This window comes from Vicugna pacos, chromosome 14 (assembly GCF_048564905.1).
Source record: "Vicugna pacos chromosome 14, VicPac4, whole genome shotgun sequence".
Taxonomy (NCBI): domain Eukaryota; kingdom Metazoa; phylum Chordata; class Mammalia; order Artiodactyla; family Camelidae; genus Vicugna; species Vicugna pacos.
Genome location: NC_133000.1, coordinates 18,028,361 through 18,053,608, shown reverse-complemented (window position 1 = coordinate 18,053,608; position 25,248 = coordinate 18,028,361). Strand labels below are relative to the sequence as shown.

The window sequence follows — 25,248 nt, the reverse complement described above, 5'->3', positions numbered from 1 at the left end:
GGTTTCATCCATGTTATGACGTATTTCTTTTCTGTTGCCAAATAGTGTACCATTATATGGATACGCAACATTTTGTTTATCCATTCACCCACAGGTGAACATTAGTTGTTTCCACTTTTTGGTTACTATGAGTAAAGCTGCTAGGAACATTTTTGTCCAAGTTTTTGTGTGACCATATATTTTTATTTCTCTTGGGAGTGAAATTGTTTGGTCACTGGTAACTGTGTTTAACCTAAGGAGCTGACCAATTATCATCAATCCTTTTTAAATCCTTATCCAGCAAACACTTTTATCTACTGTTGCCCTAAAGTAAAACTTTACTTTCCGTTACAGATATTTTAAAAGTGAATAATGCTTCATCCATAAGGTAGGGGTGCAGTGTGCGTAGGGTTTGTGCCTGACCATTGCGTTATTCATCATCTCTCTGCTTAAGAGTTTGACGAAGGGAGGAATGCAGCATGTGGGACCATGAGAGGATGACAGGGCAGGGACTAGTAGAAAAGCAGAGGTGAAACCAGAAGAAGGAAAGAGGAGAAAAGTGCTGTGTTGGCCCATGTTCCAGGTCCTTAGCATCATCTTCCCTCTCCCATTCACAGTTCTCTCTGTCTAAAGGGGTGAAAACATAGGTTGCCTTTGTTCACAGCTTATGCATGTTAATGTGTGGTTTGTTTATTTTTTTAATGAAAGAATTTTGTGCCTTGGAGCCACTAACATCTTCATTAGGAAGTCTCTGTTCTGTTGACCTTGCTTAAAGGAGTCACAGTCAATCACACAAAAATCACATAAACATGAAGTGATATTTTGAAATTATCACAGAACTGATAATGAATGCCCTTGCCGTTGGGTCCCTTTATAAAAAGCATATAGCATTTGCCCTTTGGTGACTGTGTTAACCGGTGCCATCTTTGGTATAGATTTGCATAATGCATCTTCAGTCCAACGTTTTGGAGAAGATTTTGTGACCAGAAGTCTAGTAGGGATGTATCATTCGCTTACCCAAAGCATTATTATTTGGTGGTCAACTCTCTGTCAAAGGCATGTTTTTTATCAACTTCCAGGAATTTAGATATAGTTCATTTATTATTATGTATACTGATGCTTAACAGTAAAATTCCTGATAAAATGAAATGCAGATAAATCCTCCATTTGGTTGGCAGAGCAGTGGAGGAAAAGATATGAGAAATGGCAGGGGAGGGAAGAGAAGAGAGGCTAGGCTGGTTGGCTCCTGGGCCTCGTGGCTCTACCTACATAGGTTTGTCTCGGTCTTGTGGGGGAGGGGCAGGATTAGGAACTTGGTCTGTGGGTTTCTGGGGTTTTGGCCACAGTTTTATCTTGATCCACAAACGCAAAGCATATCCTACTCACTTTACTTGTTTCCTCCAGTATGTGCTTTGCTTTTCCTTGCAAGGAAGCTGTAATGTTCTGTCTCTTCTTTCTCTGCATTCAGACTTGCTGTCAGTACTCTCCCACACAGCCCTTTGATTTAGAATTGCTGGACCTGAACCAGTTTGTTTCAGATCTTGTTCTGCAGAACCACCCATTGGTCAGTAATGAGAAATCTTTCCAGTTCTATGTGACATAAAGGTGATCTACTCAGTTCTGGAATCTCTGTTTAAAATTAAGTGGTCAGACAAAAGATTAAACTGCAGAGTCAGTGTTTAGAATAAACAGATGGAAAACTAGTTTCTCTTGATCCCTGCACACAATTGTCTTTCAATTCAAATAATCAAATGTACATCCTCAAAGTCGGACCAACATCTTGACTCAGGCTGGACAGGGTGTCTCTTCCTGGTGCTCCTGTAAGATCCTGTGTATGTGTCCTTATTACTGTGTGTCTTTTATTTTATAATTGCCTGCTTATATGCCTTCTTCTCCCCTAAACACACCCTAATCTTAAACTGGGAACTCTATGAGGATTAAAACAGACTATGTGCCACTCTACCTGGTGCTAAAATAAATATTTGTGTGGATATGTAAATTGTTTAAAAGGAAAGGTAGATTACCAATTAATCCTCAATCCTGCTGGAACTCTTAAAATTTCCACCTCACTTGGCTTTGTCTCAGATATTTTAGCACTATAATACAGATTTTGGTGGTAAATGTCATTCAGATTCAGGTAATACAGTTGAATCAATTTTTATATCTCAAACTGGGTCATTGCCCTGTACATTAATTAGATGAAAAATGAAAACAGCTTGAGTTAGCAGTTTATTCCTATGGGCCTTCTAAGTGATCTCCCCCCAGTCACCACCTCCTCCCCCACCCAGTCCTCTTAGCTCTCTTGTTTACTCTTCCCAGGTCATTCAGCACACATGCACGGTGCCTCTGTGATGTGCAGGCAGGCGCTGGAATGGGAGCACGTGATTTGATGGAAGAGATAGCCGTGTACATAAAAGTTATAATAGAGCTGAGGGCTCTCCCTGAAGCACGTACAGTGTGAAATGTAAATCTGAGAAGTGGGACTGTTAGGGAAAGTTTCTCAGAAAGTGACATTTGTGCTGAGTCTTAAAGGATGTGGAGTCCAGATCTGAGGAAAGGGGATAAACATTACAAGGAGAGGGAAGAGCATGTGGAAGAAAACTAGAAGCATGCAGACACATGGCAATTGTGTGAAAAAGGAAGTGTTAGAGGATGAGGCCAAAGGGAAAAGACAGACCTGAGTGGATGCCTGTGAGAGACTTTGGAATTTCATGTGTAGGCCAAAGAGGAAGTCATTGAGAATTTTTAAACAGAGAAATGACATGATCTCACCGTTCCCTGCCTGTGTCTTTCCTTCAAGGATTGTCTGACCTTGTTTTTCTCTATTATTACTACTACTTTCTCCGCTAATGTTTTGTACAAAGTTAATTCATTTAGTTATAGTAAAATGGTCTTAGGTTGCAATTTCGAACATTCTCAGACTTAGGAAGTTTGCCCCTTCCCCCCAAAAAAAGGAGTTCCGTTACCATGGCTGGATATTGTGACACTAATCCCATCTTGCTACTCGACAAATTGACAGACCGAGAATGTCCCTTCTTATTGTTAAAAAGGAAAAAAGGGTGACATCTTCATGAGAAACAAGTACTCCATAACCTTATTATACTAGTTTAACAAAATGAGGGTGGGCTATACACGTAAGCAACTGAGTTTGTACACTTACGACTGTCTTAATATTTTGTGTTTAACCCTTTCTAGGCTTTTCATCTTCCGTATCTAGATTATGAACGGGCGTGCTAGACTTGAAGTGAAGGGAGCATCTGTCAGGCACTCACAGGGCTCCTGGCAGTTGCTCTCTTCACATGTGACCCATTGCAGTGCATCCACAGTTGTATGATGGTGCACGGGGTCTAGCCATCTCACAGTAAGCCGTTCTTTGGAATGTTATAAAGCAGTCACTCATGGCACCTAAACTAAACATCAAAGCCCAACCCATCGTTCTCCACTTTTGAATCTTGTTTGGTTAGAAAGTAGTTTATGAACAGTGTCCCATTTTTTCAATGCAATCTGAAGTAGCAGGCAGCAGGCATGCTGCGTATTACCCGGTTGTGTCAGGCTTGCTTGAGTGATACACTTACTCCCTTCCTTACCCGGGTCCGTCAGCAAAGCCAGCTAACAGGTGTGGGAGGCGGGCCGGCCTCCTCCTGGGGAAATCCAGGCTTCATTCGATTCGCTGCTGCCACCTGCTGGGGCCTGGCTGCCAGGCTGGGGAAGCTGCTCAAGTGGGAGCTAAGCCATCGGGCCGATTGAAGGACCCGTATGTAGTTCCAGTCCTGAACAGATACCCATGAATGAGAGGACTTTATAAACTGTAGAGCATTACACCAGTCAGCGTAAGGTCATGTCAGATTATGTGGGTTAACGCGTGGTCTCCAGCAGGGGAGCGGCTTGGGAAACTAAGTAATACTTCAAGGACCCAAGGATTACAGAGTATTAGAGCGGGAAGAATCCTATAAGCAGGTGCTGCGGTTAGTGTAGTTAAATCAGAGGCTCCTGGGGGCTCGTGAAATGCAGATTCCTTGGCCTGGCCCCAGAGATTTGGATTCACTAGGCCTAAAATGGGACTTATTTCCCAGGCTTCCCCTGCGGTCCTGATGCAGATTAGTCTAGCACACATTTCAGTAAGGCACTGCCTTAAACACTATCAAGTATTAGGGGAGATGTCAGCTTCTCAACCATTTTCTAGTGCCTCATTTCAATAAATAAAAAAAAATTACATCCTCCATCAATGGGATGAGTCACTGCAATATACCTGTAACTGATTCTTTGGAGCATACACACAAAAATTATTGTTGAGTTGGTTTGTTCTGCAGAAGAAGAAGGAAAAAAGTCACTTTTAAATGATTAACTCTTCTCTCTTCCCTGAGAAGGAAGTTCTGTAATTTGTATTGGTCAGTGTTTAGTGGAATGTTTTTGGCCTTAGGCATTGGCAGGCGGAGGTGGGGTTTGATGTTGCATTTATCATAACCATCATTTCCATGAATGCAGTAATCATTTGGGTAACACTGAGCTTTCAGGAACCTGAGATACCATGGCACAGAGTTCTCCCCTGCATCATCACTCATCTCTTTCCTTTGGTAAAAAAAGGAAAGCTGCAGCCCCCAGGTTTTTCACATGTCCTGTTACCACTTCTCATCCCTCACCTTGGCAAGCTTGGCCAAGATACAAACAATAGTAAGCATAAGTAATAACTTCCTTGTTACCCAAGAAAAATAAGTGGCCCGATAGCAAGTTTGAGAACTCACAGCTTAGGATTCTGGGTACCTGTCATATGCTTGCTCATAGAATTTAATGTTGCAGAGATACATGGCCTTTTTTAATATATGCTACTGCTTCTGAATTGACTGTTTCCAATCTAAGAATAACCCCATCTGACTGTGAACTCACTGATGCCCCTGAACTCAAGGGCAAATTACACTTGGTATACTGTGTCATCTTAATAAATATTAAGTGCTAGTAATCTTTGTATCTTCATCTAGACTTTTTTGGGATTTGTGGGTTTTTTTGTTTTTTGGTTTGGGGTTTTTTTAGCTTTCAAAGTTGCTAGCACTAAGGACTTCCATCCCCTTTAATGCAACTGATCATATCTTTAATGCAGTTATGTACTGCATGCGTAGAATCAAAAAGGCAGTTTATTGAACTTCTTTATAGAGAAATATTGTTGAACTTTCAGGATCATAATTTTTATTTCTTGAAGATGTGGTTTAACATATTTTATTTTAAATTTTGTTTCCTGCCTTCATAAACTCACCTGTCAAGGTGTTTTTGTTTCTGTCTTTTTAGTTGTACCTGAAGGAAATCTTAAGAGAAATTGGTATTCAGAATGTAAAAGGGATCCACAAAAACACATGGGAGCTGAAGCCAGAGTACAGACATTATCAAGGAGAAGAAAAGAGTGATTGAGAAAACTCAAAGCCCACCTGCTAACGGAACAACAAGGGTGATGCACTAAGCAGCCGGCATTGATATGTGACTCCTTGAACACCATCTGTCACAGGGGGAAAATGACTGGTAACTTTAATTTCTCTAGGTAAATTTCTAAACAATAATTCTTGTAAAGTTGCTTAAGTAATTTTGAGGAAAAAGAACACATTTATTTATAGACTTGTAGTAAACCAGATCATTCATGATGGAGTCAGAGGTTGAAGAAGGTTTTTCTTTTTAAATATTAGCTTTTAAAGTGTAAAACTAGGAAACGTTTTCTAAATGAGGACTCCCTGTCCTTGTTTCTCTCTAAGTTGCTAAGGTAATGCAGACCCAAAGTGAACGGCATAACAAGAAAAAGGTCGTCAACTACAGACACTCTCAAAAGGGAAAGCAAGCCAAAGTTCCTTATTCTGAAATTGTCGAAGAACAAGACTGTCTGTATTTCTTTTAACAAGTGATTGTGTTTCATATTAACACACATTAATAAAAGGATAGCATTTATGTTTGTACTAAGACAGCAGTTTTCATCATTAGCTTATTTTACCCTAGTGACGGTGACATGAGAAATGGAAAAGGTCATGATCAATTGGTCTTTCTTCCTGTCCTTTTTTTTTTTCTTTTAAAATAACTAGAAATTAAATACTTTTCCGACAGGTCAAGGTATATATCTCCCATCCATATTATAAGCTTCCCAGAGACTGACTTTGCCCCTGAATTTTACTGCACACTCAGCAGGCGCGTATTGACTATTGTATGACAGATGCTGTTCACAGACTAAAGGAGGGTTGTAGAGGAACCAGTTCCTGGGGAATGAAAATGTTTTCTTTTATCTGTCTTTTTAATTAATTTTAAATAAAAGCAATACCTGTCCATGGTCAAAGTTTTTCTTAGCACAAAATGTTATATATTAGACATACCCACAAACAAGACCATCAAAACAAAAGAAGCTTTAGCAAACTAAACACAATGAAAAATTTCTTCTTACTTGCTCATTTTGTCAGCTGCTTCTGTACGCTTGCAACCAAGAAGTAGCAAATGCCAAAAAATTTAAATGTTATGTAATTAAAACAAATCAAGGAAATATCTATCCATTGAGGTAAATATTTTTCTGTGTCATTTGACTTTTAGCAGCAAAACACCAAATTGCTGAGGCTGAATACCACTGCATTAAGAAAATTTTTATCCTTGTATTCCCACTGTGGAATAAAATTCTGATTGAGGAGGGCGGTCCCATTCCCTACCCTACCTCCAGTTGTCTTATCCTGCTTTGTTCTGGTGCAGGAACCAAATGTTACATCCCCATTACCTTTCAGTTCCTAGTTCCTATGGCTCGATGTCAGAAAGCAGATGGATAATGGTGTGATAAATCTGTATAGAGCTGAGAATTCTGGATACTTGTCCTGCACTTTGTTCATGGTATATCTCTTCTCCCAAATGTTGTCCTTGTGGATGTATGATACTGCCCTGAAACAGACCTGTGTCCCCTGCCTTTTGTTTTTGTGATGACAGCACCTGCTAGATTGAACTTGCTGGCTGCTAATAGGGTTCCCAGGGCAGAGCTGTGTATGTCATTCAAAGCTCTGCTTTGGTATTTCTGCAAACCTGGTTTCTTCTGCTTATTTTGTTAACCTTTTACCTCATCACACCTGACAGTATCTGCTTGTGTCCTGAACACGTGTTATCTATTCAGTATTAGAGCTAATCTAGGTGGTAGACTGGCACCATTCCTGATTAATTTTTTGAAATTGCTTTCTTAGTACAAAAATAGAGCTATTGGTCATGGAGGAGACTCTCCCTTCGACCTGGGCTCCCTTTTCTTTCATTTCAGGCCTCTCTTGCTCTGATAGACATGGTTTTTGACAGCCAGAATCCTAAACCCTTATAACCACTGTGAGATGGCGAGAGAAGAAGGCTGATGAGGGAGATACACATCTGGTAAGATGTCACATCATAAGAGGACAGGAAGGCCATATGCAATAACTGAGATTGTTCAACTCAACTAGTGCACACACGTAGGGGATATTTTAACTGACAAAATATAGTTAGATTATGGGCGTTGAAAAGATTTGAAATCACATGTTGCCACAGTAATGTCTGAGAAAAAGCTAAACAGGTTTTGCTCTGTTGTATCAGAAGCAGCTCTTGTTGATTTCAGCAGAGCTGCAGTTGTCCCTAATGGTCTATGAACAAATTTTCTTTGAAGCTATTTTATCATTGTTGGTATATATTAGTGAAATAATAGTAAGTAGTGCCTGGCAATGTGTTAAATGCTCTAAAATATTATCTCATTTAATTCTCAGAATTAGTGCTGAAAGGTAGATAGTTTTATAGAACCATTTCCTGCTCAACATATCATCATGAGTTCTGATCCCTCTAGGGAAATTCTACCCTCAGGGCAAAGTGAGTACCAGAATCTGCTTTCAGCTTGTTTAATTAACAGCTAGTATCTGATTTTGTTAGAAATCATCTACGTTAAAAAGGACTTTTTTGATGCTTTAGCTTCCCGTTTAAATTAGATTCTGTCAAGTCATTTAGTCTTAAATGTTAGGGTGTTAAAGAATGATTTTCTTAAAGTATTAGTATACCGCATTTTAAATGTTGAAATTTATATTTGAAAGGTCTTAAGAAGATATGAGTTTTTATTGTTTTGTGGAAAAGAATATGTTGCTGGCCTAAAAACTTTAATCTGGTGTATTCAGGAAACACGGTGGCTGTGTATGTGGCAAGTATTCATTGACCATGAATATACCCCAGGCACCATGGACCCATAAGTGCTAGGAATTAGAAGCATTCACAGTCTAGTTGGAAAAGAGAATGTAGACGGATAACAGTACCACGAAGGCATAGAAGTGAGAACTAAGTGTTGCACTCAGTCAGAATATTCCAGTTAATTCATTGTCACCATTTGTACTCTATATGGATTTCCAATTTTTAAACCATTTGAATGCGGTAATATATACTTAACTTTAAAACTTATTTGAAAATAATTTAACCATTAATAATTCCTAAAACACGAAAGGATTTATACAATGCCTCAGAATCATTGTTATGAACACATACAGTGGATGTCTATAATACATTGATCTCGTTACTAGAATGTGAAATTACAGCATTTACTAGGCTAGTCCTCATGACATTTAAGTCTTACTTCTTTTTGCCATTTCTACTTTCTCCTTGAACAAAAGCCTATGAACCACTTTAGTCATTCACTCATTCATTCATTCAGCGAAAACCCATTGAATGTCCATTGTGTGCCAGGAACCAGGGGTCAGGATGATGAGTGTGTGTGATCATGTGCCTTCTGTGACATATGTTCAGTAAACATTTGTCAAATGTGGATCTCCGAAGAGACCAGTATAGCCTGAAACTACCGATAGCAGTTCAGAAATAAGTAACCATCTCACATCAGCGATGTTGAAAGGGAGACTTTAAAAACTCTATAGAGAAGAAAATATTTATAAAACATACAGGACTATCTAGACTGTGTAAAGACCTCTCAAAATTCAATAATAAAACAGCTCAGTTTAAAAATGGGCAGTAGATCTATGTGTATACCTCACTTAAGAAGACATGGATGGTCAAATAAGCACATGAAAAGCTGCTCAACACCATTGGTCATCAAGGAAATACAAAGTAAAACCACAACAAGATAATGTTACTAGTATTTAGAGTGGCTAAAATTTTAGAAACTTGATAGTACCAAGTGCTGACGAACATACAGAGCAACTGGAACTCTCTTCACCCTGCTGACGGGAATGCAGAATTATGCAGGTATGTTGAAAAACAGCTTGGTGGGTTTTTTGTTCTTTGTTTTTTGTTTCTGTAAAGTTAAGCATACCACCATACAACCCAGCAGTCCCACCCCTCCCTACATATTTTCCCAGGAGGAGACGTGAAAATAATATGTGCAAACAAAAACCCATTAACAGATGCGTGGGCAGCTTTAATCCTAATTGCCCAAAATTGGAAACAACCCAAATGTGCACCAGCTTGTGACTATAGATAAACTGCGGTGTAGGCATGCAGCAGAATACGGCTCAGCAGTGAAAATGCAGGACCTGATGCATAGCCATTCGGATGAACCCCCATGCCTTGCGCCAAGTGAAAGAAGCCAGACTCGTGGGGCTACATCCTATATGCTTCCGATTGTGTGACATTCCAGAAACAGCAAAGCCGTGGGGATAAGAACACAGATCAGTATTTGTCGGGGTTGATGGTGCGTGGACAGGTTTACTACAAAGAGACACAAGGGAACTTTTGCAGTAATGGAAATCCTGATTATGGTGGTGGCGACGTGACTGTTAAAATTTAATCTGCACATTAGGATGAGTTTTACTGCATGTAAAGTATACCTTACTGCACCCAGCTTTAGAAAATTAAACAGGACGAAAACCAGAAACAAATATCCATCAACAGGGAAAGGTTAAATAAACTATGACACACCTGTATTACAGAAATGCTGCAGCAGTTTAAAAAATGAGACAGATGAATGTATACTGCCTTGGAAAAAGCTCAGTATTTTTGAGTGTAAAAAGCAAGTTTCAAAACAGTTAATAGTAAGGTCCCATTTCTATTAATAAAAACAAAATATGTATTTCTACGTGAGCACACATGTATGTAAACACACAAGGAAAAATTGGGAAACGCACCAAACTCTTAACAGAGCCACCTCTCGGTGTTGGGGAGACTAGAATAGGGAGAAGAACACGGGGGACATTGCTCTTTACATGCACACAGCCAGCCCTCCACACCCAGAGTCACCGCACTGCCACTTTACGTACTGGACTCCAGCACCTGTGGATTTTGCTATCTGAGGAGGCTCTTGGAACCAATCCTCTGAGGATACGGAGGGACAGCTAGATTTTTGTAACGAGAGTATATTAATGATTTGAGTATTTGATTAAATTAAAGGGGGAGGAAAAAAGGAAAGCATGCCTTTTATGAAGTAAACTAACCTAAGGCTACTCTGCAGATGTACAATACTCCATTTCTGCCCCCTCGGCACCAGGGTTGGAGAATGAAAACCTTAAGTCCTGCCATCAAGGAAGATCCTTTCCTGAGAGGACTACATGTGGGGGAAGGGGCTAGACTGTGCTTCGTCAGACATTTCTTGAATTTCGCTTGCTGCTTCCTGGATGCCCCCCGGATGCTGGGGTGGGGGACCAGGAGAGCCGGGGAGGCTCCGCAAGCTGGGGAATCTGTGTCGGAAAAAGAACTGAGGGGCAGCTCAAGGCCCTTTTACGGTGTGAGAGGCCTGCTCTGTCCCCTGACAAGTTCTCGGATTAACAGGGAAATCCCACCTCTGAAAGGGAAGACAGTGCCTGGTACGTACAATGAGGAAGGCTGTGAATTAAGTCCACTGGAGAAGGTCCATAGCAAGTCAGTAGTGGGATGTGCCATTTTCACACCTACCATAAATCTGAAGATGAGTGTCACTGAGGAAAGAAACCCATTGCTGCTTTAATTTGCTGAATGTATAAGAAGGCAATTCTGAATAATTATTTCCTACTGTAGTAGGAGAGGTAAGAGAGCTGCTGTTTAAAGCAAAGGAAACCAAGGTGAGCTCTCCACCGTGTCACGGTGGGATTGGGGAATAGCTGAGGCTAGAATCCAGTCAGCTTGGGCTGAAGCTGTTGCTAATGTTGCCGGTGTCACCGCATCCACGTTCTCACATCTCGCGCCGTCGGATGGGAAACCTGACCCCTGCCTGAAGCTAAGGGTCTGAGGGAAGCGGGGGCCCCTCCCTTGCTGTGTGCTCTGCTGGGCCGGCCCGCCTGGCAGTGAACTCGATCAGGCAAACAGTCCTGTTCAGGTACAGCTTCTAGAGGAAGTGAGTCCTTACCAAGCTTTTTACATCTTCTTAGAAAATAAAACTTAATCACATTCAGACAGCATTGGCACATGAAACCTTAGCAGCGTCAAACAGGCAGCTCTGAGATTACATTCTGTTAACCGCCTACAGAAAGTCATCGCAAAGCCCCTGAACCTTTGCTGCAAGCTCAGTACACTGAAACGAGAACACCCCTGCATGTGGATGTCTCGAGTTTAATGCTGTTGCAGATGGATGCCACGTTATCAACTGGGAAATGACCAGAAAGAAAAACAGCATTATTTCAAATAACATTTTAAAAAAACAGTTTCTACTGGGCCCAATTGGTTGATTGCCTGGTGAAAAAATTGAGTATGTCAGTCAAGGCTAGCACATCACATGTGCTAGGAAAGAACAAGGAGAGAGACCAGAGAGTTAGAACTGGGGGTTCACCTTCTCTGTCATATCTAATACCTATTTTTGCCAGGTGTTTTAAGGCAGTTGCTGTCACCGGTATTGTGTGATGGAGAAACTTGTGGATTAGGGGAAGTGGCTGGAGACAGACTGGTCAGCAGAAAAGGGTATCTGTACTTGCTGAGAGGTTGGTGAAGATGATCTCTGACGTCATTTGCAGTTTTAAGATTCTCTCATTCTAAACCATGGGCCTGGCCGGGCTGGCCTGTCAGTCTTGCCCACCCCAAGACTGGAGCAGGCTTTATCATTCTCGCTCGGAGCTTCTGCACGTGGCACAGGCCCAGCTACAACACACACTGAGCTGTGCACATCGCCATCCTGCTGTGGACGGTTGGCGTGCACTAGATGGGCGTGTGTTCTGGGAAAAGACCGTTCACTGCTTGGTTCACAGCATCCCCTGCCCCCGCTGCGGGTACACCTGCTTCTGCACACTCTTGCTGCACCAGGAAATACTTGTCTGTCGCCCAGTCCTTCCTCAGCCCCGTCCTCCAGGCTCTTTGAGTCGTAAAAAGAGAAATCCGTAAAAAGGCCCTCCCAGGGACTGGCCCTTCTTTCCCACTTCTCAGGGGCCACGTGGTCTTTGCTGTTGGTATTCCTCAATCCTGTTCTCCACGGGCTTTACTGGCTCCAAAAGTCTGTGTCCCTAGAACTTCAGCCACACTTGGCTTTGTCTTCCTCTTTGGCCTCACTTTTACACGGCTTTTTAGCTCAGCTTCACACAGCTGACTGATTCTAATGCTGGGTCCCCGTCTGCAGATTTCCTGCAAGAATCTGATTGCTGCCCTCCAAAATACCAGCTGGGGTTCATCAGGTGTAAGTGTCCACCCCTGATAATCTGGCCAGTGGAGGGAAGCAAGTGTGGCCACAGCCCCCTCCAGTGATGGCTGTAGCCTCAGGGGCAGGGTTCTGGGCTGCCCATCAGAATCCAAAGTTCAGAACCCGAGGAAGCAGTTCTGTTTAGCAGATCGCCCTTGAAATGACCACAGTACCCTCCACGGAGTCACTCGGTCAGGAGTGCACGTCTAGGGAGAGAAGAATCCTGCCTGGCACCCTCACTCCAGCGTTCCTGTCCCCTGGGATCTATACCTGGAGTTCCACAACTAAGAGAGAGACCCTGGGGAAAGGTCCGCCAGTGAATCTCAGGTAATGGTGAAAATTATGAGAAAAGGGCCTTCCAGTTTGGAAATTCCTGTGATGCCCAAGTAAAGATAAAAGAACAAAGACTACTCAAGAAAGGTGCCGTGCTTGCGTGCAAATTCAGCTAATAAAGGACCATTTAACGCATACTATTAGCCACAATTTGAAAATATTTGATTCCCAGTTCTGAGGAAGTTTTGGTGATGCTCATATTTACACGGTGCTAGTGTGCAGTGAGAAGGTGCTTTTAACATCTCAGTTTAACAGCCCTTTCTGCCCCCAGTCTACAGACACAGAAACAAAGGCAGAGAGAGAGAAGCCACTCCCACCGCACTGCTATTAGGGGCAGAGCTGGGGCCAGTGCGCACTCACTCCCAGTGCTGTGGCCCCAGGATTCTCCAACCCACCTGGTCATCAGAATCGTGGGGGTGGGGGGTGCAGAATACAGGCTGCTGGGCACTACCTGAGGGCTGAAACATCCCTTAGAAAGGGGCCCTCGCTCCATATTTTAATAAAGTTCCATAGTTATTTCTGATGATCAGGCAGGTCTGGAAACAACTCCACTCGTCAAAACTTTCAACCCCAAACAAAAAAGGTGGTTGTGTTTTCCTGGCCTGAACAGCTTGTGGGGCAGTTTCCGGCTTTCCTGAAAAGGCATAGTGGCATCTACATGTTCTGTGTGCGTCACACCCGACGCGGCCCACCCTGAGAATTCGAGAATGAGCCCACGTGGCCCATGTGACGTGGGCACCTCCCCTGAAGCTCGGAGGTGAGAATACCTCTTCCCAACTGGGACAAGAGGGTTAGGCGAGAAGAGTGTGTAGTGCCTGCCACATAGTATATGTTCTAGAAATGTTTATGGTTGAGTCTGTTTCCAGAGCTGCTGTCACTGCATGATGAAGGTAACCTGCTCCGCACTTGCATTTCTAGCCATTTCACAGGAAATGGCCAAAACCATTAACAGGGATGAAAAGTAGAGGACCTTGGAAATCCAATATGGGATAATGACAGTTGTTTTTATCGCACAGCTCAGTTTGGGATAAAACAAAGGTAAATACTGACTGGCTCTCCAGCCTGGCTAACTGGTGTGGAGCCCTGTGGGCTCAGGTGCCCCAAGGCCAGGTCTCCCCTCACCCCCACTCCCCTCCACAGGACCACCCGGGTGAGCAAACCAGTTCCATCCAGCTCCGCACAGCCAGCCCTGGATCCTCCGCCTCCTGGTGGTCTTCCTTTCGGGTCGTCTTTCAGGTGAGTGTCCCAGTGTGAACAGTGGGAGGACGAAGCACTCCCCACCCCACCCCCAGCCCCGTGTGCTGTGCATAAACTTGCCCTCCAAAATACCAGGCCAGTCATTTGGGATTTTAGGTCCCTTGTTTCCTTCAGTGTCTGCTCTGATTTCCTTCCCCTTTGCAGTCTGATGTGCACGTCTCAGGAGATAAGAGCGCTAAGAATAGACGGAGAAAACGCCTCTTCATGGTCACTCCTTGGAAGGCAGGCACTTTCAGTCAGACCCACCAGTCCCATACATTTTGGGGAACACAGGGGTGAAAAATAGGCGTGTGATGTCAGAGTTCTCGCTGGGTTTGTACTTTCACGCACTTTTGTGACACACAAGGAGGCGTAGACACCTCTGAACCTTGCTGGGTGGTGAGGAGTCTGGACACATCTTTATTTTGGTGCAACAGTTGGTTTTTCACACGTTGGATGAGTTTGATATGAAAACTTGTTCCAGATCATTTTTTTAAATGATGAACAGACCTTAATTTGAAAACGATTTGCTGCCTTCCATCCTCGTGAACTGAGTGCACAGCTCTGCTGTTTATCAAAGTGGAGGCTACACCTACATGATCTACTTTGGATTTGGAGAGGGTGGTGATGCCACAACTCACGAGGACTGACTGGCCAAGCTAAACTAAATCGGCTTGAATAGCAGTGCTAGCAGGCGGGCTGAAAACACTCAGGCTGGCCTCAGAACCTGCGATGGTGGGAAATGGTGTTCATCACTCAGTTGAGAGCAGCAGCGGGGTCCGCCTGCGGGCTGCCTGTCGAAGCATCTGTCTCAAGGACCTGACAGGAAATTTAGAAGCTCCATCAGTCAAGCCTGCAGGAGCTTCCTCTAGTTTTCCTGGCGTTGGCACCGTCCCCTGACTTGGCTGAGGAGAGACTTGATAATGGGGGAAGAAATAGCTCCTTCCTCTAGAGTGGGGAAGGAGAAGGGAAAGGAGGGAGGGAGGGATGTGCTGGATTAGAAGTTAGCAGTTCCCTTAAGGCTTTTTGACTAACTTGTGTAAAGGGAAATCTGGAGTCTTGCAAAATTACCGCTTAGCTCAGGCCCCATTGTCCAGAATTTGAAAGAACTTCTAAGAAGCTAGAGAAATCAGACTGTGGAAATATTCAAATTAGTGATTAATGAAAACGTAACTGCTAATCGCACTGCTTCAGATTATCATGTGCGAACAATGTAAACCACACCCATTCTCAGAAAACGTTTGAGATCACTTAAAACTTCCTGTACAGATGGAGGGGGTTGGAGAGGAAAGAGCAGAGGCTCTCGGCAGCAACTCTGGCTCCAATTTCAGCTGTTTGGGGACAGCCACTATCTCTCTGCAGTTTTTCCCCTTGACGGGGGCACTAGGGATCGAACCCAGGACCTTGTGCACGCCAAGACCGTGCTCTACCACTGAGCTATACCCTCCCATCCCCTCTGCAGCCTCATTTCTTCTTCCTTATAAAGGGTACAGCAGAGTGCCTACCTTACCTTGTTTCTTGAAAGGTTACTTTATCATCTATCTAATATGCAATATATTAATTATTTTAATCAAATAATATGCAAATATTAATTATTTTATTAGTGTAGGCCCTTTGAGTTGCAAATAACAGAAACTCAACTGGCTTAAGCAAAAAATAGAATGAATCTGCCCCAGAGACCTGAATTTAAGGGATAAAAAAAGCAGTGGTGTTCTGATGTTTATAGGGCCACTTCTTGAATGCTCATCCTACAATGTTACAATGTTTTAGAGGCTTATCAATAAGGAACTAAGCTCTTGCTCTCCAGATCACCACATTCTGAGACTGATTCAACACTCGTCTGAGCTTACAAAACCAACAGGACTGGTGGTTAGCACATCCGCTGTGTTGTCTTTCTCAAATCTCCATGCTTTTAGAGCCCTGACCACCTCCTCCTCCCCCGTGGTGTCACTCTGCTGGCAGACATGCTCAGCGGGACTCAGGAGAACCCTTCTTGCCGGTATTTGAAGTTTCCTTCTTCAGTAAATGGTGCTAGAGTAGCAGGTTATAGGGAGATGTGAGAATTGTGAAGCAGTGGCACTGCTAAAACTCCCAGGCTCTGGGGAAGAATTGGTGTGATGGGAACTGTTCTCAGAGCTCAGTCTGCCTGGTGGGCGGGTCAGCGGGGAGATCGGTGGGGGGGGAGATGCCAGGCTGCCACGTGAGGCGGCCACGTGGGGATTGCACCTCCTGCCAAGCTGGCATTTGGGATTAGTGTTTGAGCCTTATCTGGCCCAGTGCTTGGCAACCGAGAAACATTTAACAGATACTTGGTTTTCTTGTTTTCTTTTTTTTTTTTTTTTTTGGTGGCGGGGGGGGAGGGAGGTAATTAGGGTTATTTATTTATTTACCTTTTTTTAGAGGAGATACTGGGGATTGAATCCAGGAGCTCCTGCATGCTAGGCATGCTGTCTACCACTTTGAGCTATACCCTACCCCCGTTTAACAAATACTTGTTAAATGAATAAACTGATAAGTAAAGTTGAGAACTAAGATGGAAATGGACAAGAAGGGTAGAACAGAGAAGTTCTGAAGAAAGAAAGAACTAGAGGTAGTAACTTCTATGAGGAATGAGGAAGAAGAAAGATCCAACATGAAATGAGGGTGATGGGTTTTCTCTTTACTTACTACGGATTGATAGAGAAAAGCAATGGCAGGTCCCATTTGGACTTGATGACTCCGAAGTGCAGTCAGGGCACTAAAGTTGAAGATGTGAAACTAGAGACTGGAGGTCTAGAGGCAGTCATGTGGAGGTGCCAGCTGCTGGAGGTGGAGATGATGAGCAGAGCAGAGAGACTGGAGGAGTTTGGCCGTAACCCAACCCCTTCAGACAGGTGGCAGTGGGTGATGATGATGATGATGGTAATGATGTTTTTATTTAGAGATGCAGGAAGCCTGGGCCTGGTGGAAATGGAGTGGAAACATGCCCCCATCGGCCCTCCAAAATGGCCCCCTGCTTCACACCACATCCCAAAGCTCTGCCCACAAGTGCCGGGCACACTTGTATCCACTTCAGCTCCAGAGCATCCCAGATGGGTTTCTGGGATGAGCAACCCTTTGTCTCCCTTAATTCAATTTGAGAAGCTAGGGCCTGCTGTGTTTCCTGGGTGAGAGGGTACTGGGAGTCATTGTCCTCATGCCCAGCAGCTCTGTAGAAGGTTAACTCTTCCCTCTATTGGAGGAAACAGGCCCTCCAAAGGGAGATGAGTCCTTCCCAGCTGCCTACCCATCAGTCTGTGGTCGGAAGGAATCCAGCCAGCAGCCAGTGGGCAGCCTGGGGCAGAGGTGCCAAGCGAGGCATCCATGGGCAGCCACTGGCTGTGCCCAGGGCCTGGATAGAGCCCCTTCCTCGCTCCCTTCTGCTCACTTCCTCTTCTCTGTGTCTGTTTCATCAGAGCTTTCTTCTTCAGTGTCTGTCCCCAACTTCCATGTTTCCTCTGCCCCCAGTGTCCCTCCTCACAGCCCTTACTCTCCCACAGGCCCCCCTCCTCAGCATGACATTAGTCACTGTGCCCAGCTGCCTGGAGAAACTTCCCACTCACAACCTCCCCTGATTGGAAGTTACTAGAAATAACTTAATTTTTAAATGGATTCCTATCCCTGCCAATCAAAGAACGCATGTCCCGGAGAGGCAAGATAGGGGTAGGGGATTAAGAGGTACAAACTACTGTGTATAAGGTTAATAAACTACAAGGATATACTGTACAGCACAGGGAATATAGCCAATATTTTATAATAATTTGAAATGGAGTATAATCTATAAAAATACTGAATCACTATGCTGTACACCTGAAACTAGTATAATATTGTAATGAACTGTACTTTAATTTTTTTTAATGCATGTCCCTTGTAGAAAGTTGGGAGCATAGAGAAACATGAAAGAGAGGGAGAAAAATATCATCTATGGAATAAGTAGATAGTACTTAAGTTGTTTCATATAGGTTAACATTTGGTATCTGTTTGATTCTGAGTTCTGCTTCTTACTATAGCTGTGTGACCCGGGGGCCACTTCCCTACCCAATGTTTATTGTTGTTTTGAGACACTGAATGTGGGGGTTATTTGTAGCACAGCAATAGACAGTTAATACAGGGAGTCACAGTAAACAAGACAAAAGAGATTCTGATATTATTTGAAAATAAAAGGAATCCCAGTATTTATTCAGAACTTTGAGAACATATGACAAAGTTCTCTTGATGAGGTAGAGCTGATTTCACTCATTGTTCTCCTCTGTGGAGGTACACCCCCCCCCCATTCAAACCTGTCTGTTTGTTAGGCTGTAATTGCACCTTTCCGGGCATTGTCCTTGTCCACCACCTTGATGTCAGAACCCTTGGACAAGGTGGACAAGTTGAGAGGGAGGAGAGAAGGAACTTCGTACTAAGCAGCAGCAAACCACACCTGAATACAAGGTCCAGACTTTCTGATCCACCAGGGCGCATGAGCCCAGCCATGTTCCAGTTCACACTGATGGTGCTGAAACCTCACCATCAGTCCTGCTTCTCCCCGCCACTGTCCAGGAAGGAGACCTCTTAAGTGTTGAAACCGTCATGGGCTGAGTCTCAGTTTTTTGAACTGCAACTTGTAGTTTTGTAGGAAGCAAACTTGTGCGCCCTCTGCTGGCCTTTTAACAAACTACACCGCCCAAACTGGGCCTTCAAAGTACGTTGGCCGCATGGGAGTGGATTTAATGAAGTCCATTTTCTATACATATACTTTGGATGCAGCACCTGGGAGTGTGATTTTTAAAAAGAAAAATTTTACCTAGATACCTTTTTTTAATTCCCTTTTTTTTTTCATTCCCTCCCACATTTAGCTATACCTTAGTGGTGCAACTAATGGGTTAGGGTTATTGGCTGTACAAATTTTAATAAAACCGTAACAATCCCATCACCCAGTCTGATTCTCCTGGGACAGCTTGGAGAAGTGGTTGCAAAGTTTATTAAATTTTGCTTGAGAGCTACAATAGCAGTGGTTGACTCAGCTTCTCGTATTTTCATGTTTGCTGGTTTCAGAAGCCCCTGGCACAAGATTTCAGGTATTAACTATCAATTTGTTTACCCTCCCCACCCTGCACCGCTACCAAGTCATCACCTTCCCTGCCTTTACCTTTTTTGAGAGGATAGGAAAGGACAGAAATAGGGAGGGCAAAAGATAGTCATAAGACACTAAAGGGTGATAGCAGATGTGAGCATAAAGAGCTTTGCATATAAAGACAACGCAGTGATGATGCACACAGGCTTTGCACGGTGAGTACTTAACACCTTTGGAAAGAACAAATTCCTAATAAACATGCTAACCACTTTGAACATCTTGGAATGCCCACACCATAAATTAACAACAAAATTAGACTGAGCTTAATGCGCCAACAGCTCCATTTCCATTCATTCCCAAGGGACTGGTAGCTTTCTGCAAAGACATATTTGGAAGCAAAAACTACTCTCTCTCCACTTAGCCTTCAAGCATTTCAATTATGAGATGCAGCGACATCCATTTACTCTGTGCCACCTGCCTCTTGTAAACGTTCACCTTAATGGTTTTCATTAACACTTTGACTTTATGTTGCTAAGCAACGAGCCAAGTCCGGGCTCTTCTCTACCAGGCTATAAAAATGTATGCTTAGTCCTCGTTCTGAAGGAACTTGACTATATCAAAAAGATGGTCTTTATTCATGTTTTCTTCTTGACCTTTTTTCTGCTTCTTTCCCTGAACCAACATGGACTTAACAGACGCTTCACATCTCAGAGCCTCAGCCGCGGAGCACGCGCCGCCTCCAGGCGACATCTCCCATCCGCGGACTCGGGTTGGGGTGGAGAGGCGAGAGGCAGGGCCATGAAACTGCTGGTGCGACAAACCCGATTGTCTGTTAGTTCATTTCCATTCTCCCGAGCCACAGCGAGCAGCCGTTTGGCTCATACAGTCGCTGCAACTGCAGTGGCCCACACTCTGTAATCAGTCCCGGGAAAACGAGATGGAGGAGGAGGAGGAGGAGAGAGAATGCTGATGAGTTGCCTTTCTTCTTCATTTGGCAAGTTCGAGTACATTCTGCTAGGGAACAGGCAGTATAGAAGAGGATAAGAGATGAGGGCGTCTCCTGAGCAGTATTTGTCTTCTGCTTAAAAGCAATGGCGCGGAGCCAGCGGCGGTCCCCGGGGGCCCCTGCCGCGTCCCCCACCACCGCCAGCCCTTTCCCCTGACATCCTCGCGCTCTCAGCCCGGAAGTGGGCTCTCTTCGAGGAGGTTGCTCGATGTTTTCGGGTCCCAGCCCCTCTCCTCTCTGCAACTGGCGTGGGATCCAGGGGCAGGGAGGTGGCCGCGCACCGAGGACTCCCGGACGCCCGGGGAGGAGGCAGAGGCCGTGGGGCGCAGGCGGTGGGTGTGTGGCTAAGGCATTTCGGCAGACAGAATGTGCCCGCTCCCAGCGCGGGTGTGGTTCTGAACATCGATCTTAGCATTTTCTCTAAGGTATCTGCCCGGGTTGAGGAAAGGGGTTCCAAACCACAAGTCACTCCAAAAGGCTTGTGTGTTTATTGAATGTTTCCCAGAGGATCTGACCCTACACCAAAAAGCAGACAGGTAAACACCTTTCAGTGTCAGCACAGTAATGATTATTTTGCGGACGAACGTTTCGAAATGAGTGCCCCCTAGGGGCCAGCCGCAGTAGACAGGCAATGATCCTGGGGGCCTTTCCTCTAAAAAGGGGGGGGGGACGACTCAACATCTCTACAGAAATGAGGATTTGAGGCCTCTTACAGTATTCTACACTAAAACAAAGCCCATGTCCCTGCTTTCGTGGAACTTACATTCTACTGGGTGCAGGGAAGGGGGTAAACGGTAGCATGTGAGTATGTGACCTATCAGGAAGTAGTAATACCATATCAAACAGAATAAGGGATAGTGAGAGGGGTTGCCGGGTTAGATGACTGGTCAGGAAAGGCCCTTCTGATAGGAAAGCAGAGACCTTAAATGAGACTATGAGCCCAGTGGAAATCCGGGGAAAGAGCGAGCCGAAAGCCGGGAGTGTGTATAGGAAGTCTGAGGAGACAGGGGAGCTGAGTGAGCAGGGAGGGGCCCCTATCACACGGGCCTCCAGGAGGGAGTAAGACCTCGGATTCTCTTCTCAGTGAGACAGGAACCGTTGGAGGGTGAGAGAGGAGTAACTATGATGTGACTCAGGTTGTTAAAGGCCCGCTCTGCCTGCAGAGCAGTGAATAGACAGGGCACAGGGCAAAGCAGTTAGACAGCCGTGGATGGTTTAGGTGAAAGATGATGAGGGAGAAGTGCTCATCGCCTAGATATATTTTGAAGATCAAGTTTTATAGGACCTAAATCTGATATAATTGGGGCAGCCCTGTTTAAGGAAATAAACATAAAATGATGAATCCAAAGTTAGATATGAAACCGAACATTTAAAAGCATTCTTAACCTGAGGTCCATGGACACCTGTTCCCACCTCCTATGGGTAAAAGTCCAGGAGGTGTGCATCTGGGTAGAAAAAAAAATCTTTATTTTTATTAACCTCTAGCTGAAATTTAGCATTTTCTTCAATTATGGATGTAAGCAACACTCCACAATAGTAAGAGGGATACCTTCACTTTGTCACTTTGTCACAATGTAAGTCACATGACAATACAGTTGTGCAGATAGCTGAGAATATTCTGTCTGCTCATTTAACATTTCAGTAGTTATTAGGCCTGCCATTAGGTCTTAAAGCACTAAAGAGCAAATATATGACTGTATCATAAATTTAAAAAAAATATATTTGGATAACTGTTTCAGCATTGTCTTTTGTAATTATACATAGTTTACTTTATATATTTAAAAACATTGTTTTCCTAGGCTTCACCAGACTGCCACAGAAGTTCATAGCAAAAAGAAGGTTGAAAACCCATGATTTAGAATTTTTTTCTAAATCACAATAAATTCTCATTTTAAAAAGCTGATAGGTATTTAGGAAAATAACGTAATATTTTTATTAATTGCCTGTCACTTCACTGTATTCCCTATTTTTTTTTTAATTGTGAACTCTTTGGCCACATCTTCATTCTGCAGATACATACAAAAACATTCAGGCCATGCAAGAAGGAGTTCTAGTTTCTCCTGAAAAATCAAAAGATCTGGCAATGCTGGACTCTCATCTCACAAGCATACAAAATAACTTTGTTACATATTTTATATAGGGTTTTACACATCTAAGGAGTGGACAACTCCATAGACTAGCTTCTAGCTCCCTATATTTTATACTTTCTTTCTCCTCCACCACCTACAATGTTGGGCACTGGAAGATTATATCATGATATGACCTCTGAACCTTTTATCTTTAAGTCACATATCACAGTTCTAGGTAAATTGTCACAGTGGGTGATAGAAGAATTTCTGGAAACCATTCCTTTGCCAGCACGGCTGGCAGTAACTGACGTATCCACATTAATGACTGCAAACCTTGTCTGCAGCCACTTCAATGCTACCCAATCTTAACACAAGAGTGATGGAAATTAAAATAGAGGGAGCTGTCTTAACTGATTACAGATATCTTATGTTTTGCAAATTTTATAAAAACATTTGGGCCTTGGAAGGGGCCTGTGCAAGAGAGCTTCCTATCTTTCTTTGAAAACCCAGAAAACCTGCCAGAGCTGGGCCCTCATGCCCTCAGGACCACAGCACACGGGAGCTGGCTGATAAACACACCTTTGGACCAGGCACATGCTCTCCATTTTGCCAGTCTGTCCTCAGCCTGCTTCCCTCAGATGCTCGACCCAGCAGCACGTGTAGCTGTTTGAATTTGCAGCACATCAAGTCTGAGTGCGGCCTGCTTAACTCTGGCCGGAAGATAGACTTTCATGGTGCCTCTAAATGAAGGTTGTCCAGCCTTGTCTAAGATTAGAATAAATAGAATATATTAACTCAAATGGGGAATCTACCAAAAATGTCTCTTGATTTCAGTTGGAGAAGAACCCAGACTTCTCCATTATAAGTTGCCACAATGTGCTGAGCATATGGAAACAGCTCTAGGGCACGCATGGAGGGTGAAGTGATTTATTCTGACTGAGGAGGGTGGGGGAGTCACGGACAAAGCGACCTTACCTGTGTCTTTGAAGAGCAATGGGTTCAGCCAGGTACAGGGAGGAAGAGGGAAGGTTCCAGGAGGCGAAATGGCCTGAGCAGCAAGGGGATGGAGGCAGGAAAGTGGAGGGTGTGTTGGGGGGTGCGGGGCTCACTCAGGGAGTAACTGGAGAGGGTGTTGGGGCTGAGGTGGTGACAGGCTGGGCTGAGGAATGTAGATGTTTTGTGTCAGCTACTGGAAACCATCAAGGGCTGAAATGTTAATGATTTATCGTTTGTTCACGTGTTACCCTCCTGGGAGTGCTTACACTTCATAAAAGGCCTTTTGGAGCCCCTCAAATGTTAACCCCAAAGCGGTCTTTTTTGTTTTTTTAATTTTTGATTTTGGAAAATTTCAACAATATAATGAACCTTCAGGTGCCCATCATCCAGTTTCAATGATTGTCAACTCATTACCAGTCTAGTTTCATCTATATCACCATCCACTTCTTTCTTTCTATATTGTTTTGAAATAGATCTCAGCTATAATATTCTTTAAAAGATTAAGACTGAAAAAAACCCATAATATCATCAATATCATAATTTTTTTTTTACAGCTGGTTTCACACAAGATCCAAAAAAGGTCTACAAATTGCAATTAGTTGATCTGTATTTTTAACAGAGGTACTAGAGACTGAACCCAGGACCTTTTTTTGGGTGGTGAGGAGTAATAAGATTTATTTTTTTTTTTTATTTTTTAATGGAGACCCTGGAGATGAAACCCAGGACCTCATGCATGCTAGGCATGCACTCTACCACTGAGCTACACCCTCCCCCTGATCTGTATTTTCTTAATCTCTTAATCTATAGTTTCCCCTCTCTTTTTTCTTTCAGCTTATTTGCTTAAAAAAATAAAACAGGCTATTTGTCCTTTAGAATCCCCCACAGTCAAGACTCTGGTAACGGCGTCCCTGTAATGTGGTTTACTGTGTCCTCTGTCCCAGGTGCCACTGTACTTCGGTAGTTGCTTGTCAGTCAGATTCAGGTGTGATCTTTTTAACAAGACCATTTCATAGGTGGTGTGGTCCTCCATCGGGCAGCACTTAATGCCTAGTGATCTCTTTTTTGTGATACTAGTGACTGCTGATACTCAGTTTCTGCACAGGAATGGATATTTGATGACAGAATGTCAGATGTGCAAGCGGGTCAATTGCGGGAAGGCTATTCTGGGATACAGAGAACCAGGATACCTTGGTGCCCTTTAAATAACACTTCACATCACACAAGGCAGGCAAGTTCTTAATCTTTTTGCAGATAAGATTGTCCTGAAGGAGCTACTGTAACCATTTTTTGCTTTCTTCTCTTCAAGTAATTTACCCATTCCCTTTCTCAAACACCCTATATGCTAAACCTTTCCATGCTTTATAAATTATATCCCTTAATTCAACAGATTTGCTGAGTGCTTACCCTATGCAAAGAACTGAAGTAGAGGGGTGGGCGGAGGGTGCTCCTTCCATCAAGAATGCTTAGGATCTAGCAGAGGAGACAAGAGCTCAAAGATGAAAAGGCTGCTACGGCTAAATCTCTGTGGGCTTCCCAAGGGGGAACCGTCACTTCTGAGAAGAAAGAGCCTTTGTGGAGGTGGTACTGGAACGGAGCTAAGGTAGATGGGGTGATCGGAAAAGGGATGTTCCAGGCCAAAGGGTTAACATGAAGGCAAGCATGGAGGCAGGAGATCCTGGGACATGTCTGAGAAAAAGTAAAGAGTTCAGTTTGGCTTAAAGGTGGATAAGAGGAATAGTGGTAAATAGTATTGAACAAATGGGTTTGGAGTTAAACCTTCACCTGTCATAACAGCCCAGCCATTCTGCTCTGAGGTGTTTACCCAAGAGACATGAAACATATTCCACTCACAGGCGTGTACACAAAGATTCTGTGGATTAGCAATTTAGGCTGAGCTTAGCTGGGCAGCTCTGGTCTTGTTTCGTCTTGGCCAGGCTTTCTTAGGCATTTGCGTCAGCTGGCAGGTCACCTGGCTGTTCTAGCATGATCTCAACTGGAATGACTCACTTCTACTGTGGCGGTCTCTTATCTTCCA

General features: G+C 43.8%; 1 protein-coding gene across 1 annotated transcript in view; it reads left to right on the top strand.

The window, feature by feature from the left end:
- GTF2F2 (general transcription factor IIF subunit 2) overlaps positions 1–6,273 on the top strand; it is a 120,871-nt gene extending 114,598 nt beyond the window's left edge. Inside the window, exon 8 of the mRNA XM_006209432.4 lies at positions 5,260–6,273. Within this exon, the coding sequence (XP_006209494.1) occupies positions 5,260–5,379 (120 nt within the window). The 3' untranslated portion in view covers positions 5,380–6,273. The remainder of the gene's footprint in view (positions 1–5,259) is intronic.
- The last annotated feature ends 18,975 nt before the right edge of the window (positions 6,274–25,248 follow it).